Raw genomic sequence first — 7,094 nt, 5'->3', positions numbered from 1 at the left:
ATCTTGAGAAATCCGTCGGCATTTGGTATTTATCAGCTGGCGCGCAATTACAGACAAACCCGGGGTGCGTGTGTGTGTGTGTGTGTGTGAGTGTGTCTGTGTGTGAGCCGGGGGGGCAGCGCCGCGCCCCTCGCCCCAGCCCCGCGGCGGGGCCGGCTCCGCGCATCTCCCGCGGCCGCGCAGCCCCGGCCCCGCGGCACGTCGGGCTGCAGCGGGCGGGCGGGCGGGCGCGCCCTGTCCGCGGCGGCGCAGCGGAGTTGGGAGCGGGACGGCGGCGCTGCCAATGCAGCGGCCGGGAGGGGAGGGCGGCAGCAGCAGCAGCAGCAGCAGCAGCGGCGGCAGCAGCGGGAGGAGGAGGAGGAGGAGGAGGAGGAGGCGGCGAGGGGGAGGGCGCAGCCGGCAGCGCGCACCGGCCGGCGGCGGCGGGGCTGGCCGGGGCGGCGGGGCCATTGTGTGCTCCAGACGGGGACACGGCCGCTCGCCACCGCACCCTCGCCCGCACCCGCGGCTCGCAGCGGCCAAAGTATCGCGAGAGCGGCCGGCGAACAACCTGCTCCGCCACAGCCCCGCGCCGCGCCCGCGGAGCGCCCGCGCCGCCGCCGCGCACATGCGGACGCCGAGCGCCGCCGCCGCCGCCCGCCGGTGAGTAACGCGGGGGGACCCGCGGAGCCGGGGAGCGCGGGGGGAACTCGCCGCCACGCCACACCCCGGCGGGGGAAAGTGCTCCCCGCAAAGTTGGGGAGCGCGGCTGTGGAAGGGGGGGATCCCAGGAGCGGCTCCGCGGTGCTTCCCCTTGGCGGCCCCCCCAGCGCTGCGCGGAGCCGGGCACCGGCGAAGGTCACAGCGGCGGGCTGCGGGGAGCAACTTTGCGGCGGGAGGTGGGGTCCGGGCTGGGGGCTGGTGGTGGCGAGAGTGTCGGAGAGGGGGGGGGCGGGCTCGGGGCAAGTTTGTGGGATTTAATCGCGGGCTATAAATGGGGCTGCTGGAACTTTAAAAGGCAGCAAGCTGTGGTTGGCTGGTAGCGAGATTTGGAGTAACATATGGCATTAAAAGGCGCACAGCTGGAGGTAGCATTTCCATCGCAGTGAAGTCAGAGCAGCTGACTCTCCAGCTTGCGGTGTAATTAGCAAACCGAGCACTCCTCCTTCCCTCCCTCCTCCTCCCTCCCGCCTGCCTCTCTCTCTCTCTCTCCCCCTCCCTCCCTCCCGCCGCGCCTCGGTCGCACTCGCACCGCGCTCCCTCCTGCCCGCCCGGCTCCGCGCCCGCGGCCGGCCCCGCCGCGCCCCGCGCAAGGTAAGCGCCTGGCCGCGGCACGCAGCCGGCTGCAGCCTCCGTCCTGCCCTCCCGCCGGCCTTCCGACGCTTTTTTTTCCTCCTTGCCTTTTAATAACTTCAAGGGAAACTTTTTGTTTTTCCTCCCCCCTTTATCCCCCCCGCCCTTTTCGCGTGCGGGGGCCGGGGCCTCTCGCCCCCCTCCCCGCAGAGCCGCCGCTCCCCCAGCGCCAGCCGCCGCTGTTTTGTTGTGATTCGGTGCATAACGACTGAGGATAAAGTTTAAATGTGTGTGTGTGTGTGCGTGCGTGACGCGGGGAATATGCTTTATTAAAAGATGCCCCAAGTTAGCGTTGCTGGGAAGACAGCCTGGGAGTTGATGCTTTTTTTTTCTTTTCGGGGGTGTGTGTGCGCTTTCCTCTGCATAATTTTATTAAAGTGCTTAGTGGGAGAAACAAAGGTTGGAGGGGCTGCTGCTTTACTAGCTTTTGTTTACTTACAATCAAGTTTTTCCTGTTCGGAGCAGGTGCGAAAGGATGAGAAACACGTTGTGTTGGTGGTTTTTTTTTTTTTCCTTCCCCCCCCCTTAATAAAACTATTACAGACAATTAACAGTAAATGTTATCTCCAAGGCTGTTTCTTTGGCTTGGGTTACCAAAAAGCCGATCTGTTTGTTACAGCTGCTAGGAGGCTTTAGTTTACAGTAGCATTCAAGTTTTTCCTGTTTTGAACAGGTTATGAAGGAAGAATGGAGTTTCCAGACCATAGCCGCCAGTTGCTGCAGTGTCTGAGTCAGCAGCGTCACCAGGGCTTCCTGTGTGACTGTACTGTTTTAGTTGGAGAAGCTCAATTCAGAGCTCACAGAGCCGTTCTTGCCTCTTGCAGTATGTACTTCCATCTTTTCTACAGGGACCAGTTAGACAAAAGGGATATTGTGCATCTGAACAGTGACATTGTCACAGCCCCTGCCTTCAGCCTGCTGCTCGAATTCATGTACGAGGGAAAGCTGGAATTCAACAGTCTCCCAGTGGAAGATGTGCTGGCTGCGGCGAGCTACCTTCACATGTATGACATTGTGAAAGTCTGCAAGGGCAAGTTGAAAGATAAAGAATTATGTTCCGAAGAGAAGATTAATGATGAGGCGGCTAGTTTGGAGAAAGTGGAGCATTTTCTAGACGCCGGAGTGCCCCTGGTCCACGAGTTTGACCCAGGAAACAAACAAAAATTCAGCGTTGCAGAATACGAGAGAGCAGCAGGCAAAGAAAAGGTCAGCAGTCACCCCGCCTGGTCCTCTGATCATATAAGTGTCAGCTCTGTGCCGACAGAGGCAGAACCGTGCGCCGCAGCAGCTGGAAAAACAAAGGCTAATGTCAATAGTTCCACAGGACCTTTGTCCCAAAGGTCTGTTAACCATCCCCTGGCTTCGAGTGATGTGGACTGCGCGCTGGATTTGTCTTTCAAGCCCGTGCCGGGGAGAGATTCCTTACACCCCTCCTATGTCTTTGGACAGCTGGCTTCCGACAGCCAGCAGCAGGGTACCGAGCCACTTGTTAAAGATGAACAAGACTTGCTGTCAGATCAGGAGGACAGCGAAGCCAGGAGTCCAGAGAGTCAGCATTTTGGGAATTCAGCCAAAAGCCTAGTGACAGGGTTAGGACACATGTTCGCGGGGAATGGCAGCTCTCATGCCCGAGAGGAGGATATAGATCAAGAGCGAGACGAGAGCGAGGACGACATGGATTCGTCGGACATCTCCTCGGGCGTCCTGGTGCCTCCTGGGCATATCTGCATTTGTCCCCTCTGTAGCAAGGTGTTCCCGAGCCCGCACATCCTTCAGCTGCACCTGAGCTCTCACTTCCGTGACAAGGACGGCTCGCGGACCCGCCTGTCCCCCGACGGGTCGGTCCCCACTTGCACCCTCTGCGGAAAGACTTTCTCCTGCATGTACACGCTCAAGAGGCACGAGAGGACTCACTCGGGGGAGAAGCCCTACACTTGCGGCCAGTGCGGGAAGAGCTTCCAGTATTCCCACAACCTCAGCCGGCACGCGGTGGTGCACACCAGGGAGAAACCCCACGGGTGCAAGTGGTGCGAGAGACGCTTCACGCAGTCCGGGGATCTCTACAGACACATCCGCAAATTTCATTGTGGCCTTGTAAAGTCCTTGGTTGTTTGAGATGTGTAACTTCTGTTTTGTTTAGTTTGGTGGTTGTTTGTTTTTTGGTTTTTTTTTTTAATATCTACAACCCCCCCCCAACATTTTTAAAACAAAACAGGAAAAAAAAAAAAAGGCAGCATCTGAATTTTAATTTTCTTTTTCTCCTCCCTTTATTTTATTTTGGTGATATTCACTTCAGGTATATGATCTTTAAAAGATGCAGCAGTATACACTCCAGAGGCCTTTTAATGCAATCCTTCCACCTCTCCATCTCCCCCCTTTCCCCTGCCACCCTCTCCAGCACGGTCCTTTAGGTCTTCTCTTGTGCACCCATGTTACATTATTAATGTGAAATGATCTTAAGTAATTCTGCAATGATTTAGCATCAGTTTTCACACTGGAAGTACTTGCTTTGTGGTCAGGGTTTTGTTGGTTTGGGTTTTCTTTTCCTTTTTTTTTGACTTTTTTTTTTTTGAAAAAAGATTATCAGCACATTCTGGAGAAAAATTTGGCTTCCATTAAGTTCCCCAAATGCCCTCTGTGTGTTGCAGAGAAACATCTGAAGAGATGAACTATGATTTAAATACATTTTGGTGTAGAGAAACCTGTCCACACATTGCAGAGTGGGCAGATTTATTTTATAGAGCTAGATGAGACATTGAATTGGCCCAAATTTTGAAGGGGTTGAGGATTCCTGGCTGCATCTTTGGTACTGGTAATTTTTTATTCTCTTTATTCCATTAATACTGTTCTGCAGTTGGTCCTAAAATCTAAATGAGAAGTTTTTGCCTTGGGACTTGACTTAAATTTTCCCTTCCCACCCATCCTCCTCACTGGGCTGACCTGCTGAAAAGCTGCTTTTGAGCATAGAATGTGGATGGAAAAACACTTTCTGTCTGCAGTGTATTCACTCCTGAAATGTTGAAGGATGCACGCTAGGACATAGAAAAAGATTGTATAATATGTGAATATTTTCATTCCCATATCGACATCCAGAGGCTGAGCCCATCACCCTGGAGGGAACAGCAGCTACAAAGTGGCCAAATACCCCTCCTGATACCAGGTTTCTGGGGTTTCCTAATTCAAAGTAACTCATGCCTTGTGCATTAGGAGATGCCCTGCTTGCCCGAAAAGTTTGCTGCCATGCTAAAATCAGCAGCATGAAATTAGATTTTATTTTATTTTTTATGAAGTTGGCAATTCCGTCTGAGCCAAATTGTGTGCAATTGCTGGTGTTCCCAAGAGGCAGCATGAAGATGAGCCGCTGGAGGGAAAGCGTGGCCTGACTTCTTCCCCAGGTCCCACCTTTTCAGGGGAAGTTGTTGTGGGTAATTTTTATTTTTTTAGTTTGTTTGTAAACTGAGGCTGCCTGTAACTATAGCCAGTTTTACTCCAGATGATTCACTTTCTTGCCTATTAGATCATCATTTGGTCTGTGCATGTCGGTGGATATCACTTTGTTCCCTTCCAGTCAAATTATCCATTCAAGGTACATGTACATGGGACTGAAATATAATAATAATAATAATATCTGAGGGGTGTGAATGTCCTTCTGCTGCATTAGCATTGCTTCACCAGCTTTCTTGACACTCCTGGAGTTGTTTGGTGAAACTAGAGCGTGTGTTTTGAAATGAATTTGAAGCACTGATTTAGAATATTTTTAAAAGTTGTGCTTAAAATGCTGTATTGCATCTTATGAAGAAAAACCTTCCCAATGCCTTTCCCCCTCTGGTCCAAAAACTGAGCACTACCTACATAAATAATATGGGATTGAATTTTTTTTTTATAAAAGTACTTCCTCTTTAAGGAAAATCAGGATATACTTGTTACAGCCTCTTATTATTCATCTCTTAAACTATGAATGTACATGTAATGTGAAATTTTGCTTTTATTTATAGTTTTGGGGTTTGTTTTCAGTTTAATTTCTCAACTGTAAAATATTTTTGCTGAACCTGTTACATATGAAAGTTGTGGGAGAGTACTGTATCTTGAACATAAGTGGCTTTGGTACTGTGGTCTTATTCTACTTAATCAGTTTTTTCTTTTTTTTTTCTTTTTTTATTTTTGCTGTGATTGGAAATAGCACTGAACAAAATCTAGTAAAATTAAGTTATTTTTCTTTCTACTAAAATTAAGTTATTTTTTTCTCCTGAAGATACTTGATATAGTATTTATTAGATTTTTTGTTTTGTTTTTGAAGTGGAATTATTACTGTTAATCTATTTCAAAACTAGTTAATTTACACTTTAAATTTTATAACAATGGGTTTTGCATGTTGAGCAACATGTAAAGAGTTTAATGTAGAGTCAGCATTACTGAAGCTGGTAATCTTAATTTTGCATTCTTGTGACACTTTTGTTTGCATTTCAGTCTTCAATTACTGTTTGTTTTTATTTTTTTTTAGAAGATCATAAAATAGGATGTGCCATAAGAACATCATTAGCATATGGAGCAGGGAAAAGTTGAAACAAGTTTTTGTCTGATCTTAGTATAGAAATAATTCATTAAACTGATGCTATGAGCATGCTCTGTGCTGCAGTGAATATGGGGCAAAAGTTGTTTTTGTTTTGTTTTGTTTTTAAATAAGAAAAAAAAAAAGACTTTCTCATCCTTGACAACATCATGAACACACTGTTCTCATAGTCTGGTATTTGTGTTCCCACTCCTCTTAGCTTGAATTTCTAAAGTAAAGAAATGTTTGCACTTATTTTTGTTCTTAAGGTGACTTTTTTTTGCCTATTTCTCTGTGTGTCTTTTATTTTTAAGTTGCAATAGCTTGGAGCATGTTTTCAAAATGGTTCATGGCTCTGCGGAGAAGTACTGAAACATGGCACACTTAAGGCTTGTCTCTTCATAAACTATTTCTCTGTGGGGCAGTTGCTGTCTCCATAGGGAACAGTCCTGCTCTGCATTTTAAACACTGGATTTGTCTTCTACTACAAACAAATACTGTGAAGTTAATGTAAAAAAAAAATCATTGATATTTTTAATTGTTTTTAATCTTGGTGCAGTTCAGATTAAATATGTATATTTAAAGACACTAATTTTTGTGGGAGAGTTTTATAGTATACAGTATGTAGAAAAGCTATTGGAATGGAATATATTTTATAAAAATGTTCTATCACTGTTTTATAGTGAACTATTTTTCCTTCAGTGTTAGTGTAATACTGTTAGTCTAGATACGACAATCGCAGGAAGAGTGATTCAGGCTACTGTTAGCGCTTAGTTTTGCGTGGAGTTCTGTTTGCAACTGTATTGGTATGTGCTGTACAATGTGACAATCGTGACTAGGATTGTTGTCTTTATAAATTTACATGAAATAAAACGTGCTAGAATTGTAAGCTTTGAGCTTCCTCCCCCCTTTAGCAGAAGGGGCGTGGTGTTTGCCATTTTTTATGATGTATTAATAATGATTACTTGAATTGCAAGTATTTTATAATTTGCCACTTTAAAAAAAATTTATTATAATATACTCTAATAATGTCTTTCTTTTTCAGGGCCATCTGGAATTTTAGGTGTGTAAGGAGCTGCCGTGTCTCAGTCAGAGCCTGACTGAACATTTCCTTAGTGACTGGGCTAACCCAGCACCACTTCTGCATTTTGACCAGGGGTTTTTGGGGCTGTTTTGGGGCTCAGTGTTCCCTGGATGCCCTGGTGGAGCTGTG

The 7,094-nt window shown here is 47.5% G+C and overlaps 1 protein-coding gene across 2 annotated transcripts; it reads left to right on the top strand.

Moving 5' to 3' along the window:
• Positions 1–389: 389 nt before the first annotated feature.
• On the top strand, positions 390–6,770 carry ZBTB42 (zinc finger and BTB domain containing 42). Of its 2 annotated transcripts, none has more exons than XM_071426303.1 (2): positions 390–642; positions 2,006–6,770. In XM_071426303.1, exon 2 carries the CDS (start codon positions 2,020–2,022, stop codon positions 3,445–3,447), a length of 1,428 nt encoding a protein of 475 aa, XP_071282404.1. In that variant the 5' UTR covers positions 390–642; positions 2,006–2,019; the 3' UTR covers positions 3,448–6,770. The 2 variants fall into 2 exon arrangements, with proteins under 2 accessions (XP_071282404.1, XP_071282405.1); XM_071426304.1 differs by lacking the exon at positions 390–642 and adding an exon at positions 1,061–1,293.
• Positions 6,771–7,094: the final 324 nt, after the last annotated feature.

The sequence above is a fragment of the Agelaius tricolor genome, unplaced genomic scaffold, assembly GCF_023055355.1.
Source record: "Agelaius tricolor isolate 1412-34295 unplaced genomic scaffold, bAgeTri1.0.p SCAF_5, whole genome shotgun sequence".
Lineage (NCBI taxonomy): Eukaryota > Metazoa > Chordata > Aves > Passeriformes > Icteridae > Agelaius > Agelaius tricolor.
This window is presented reverse-complemented; position numbering and strand designations above follow the sequence as displayed.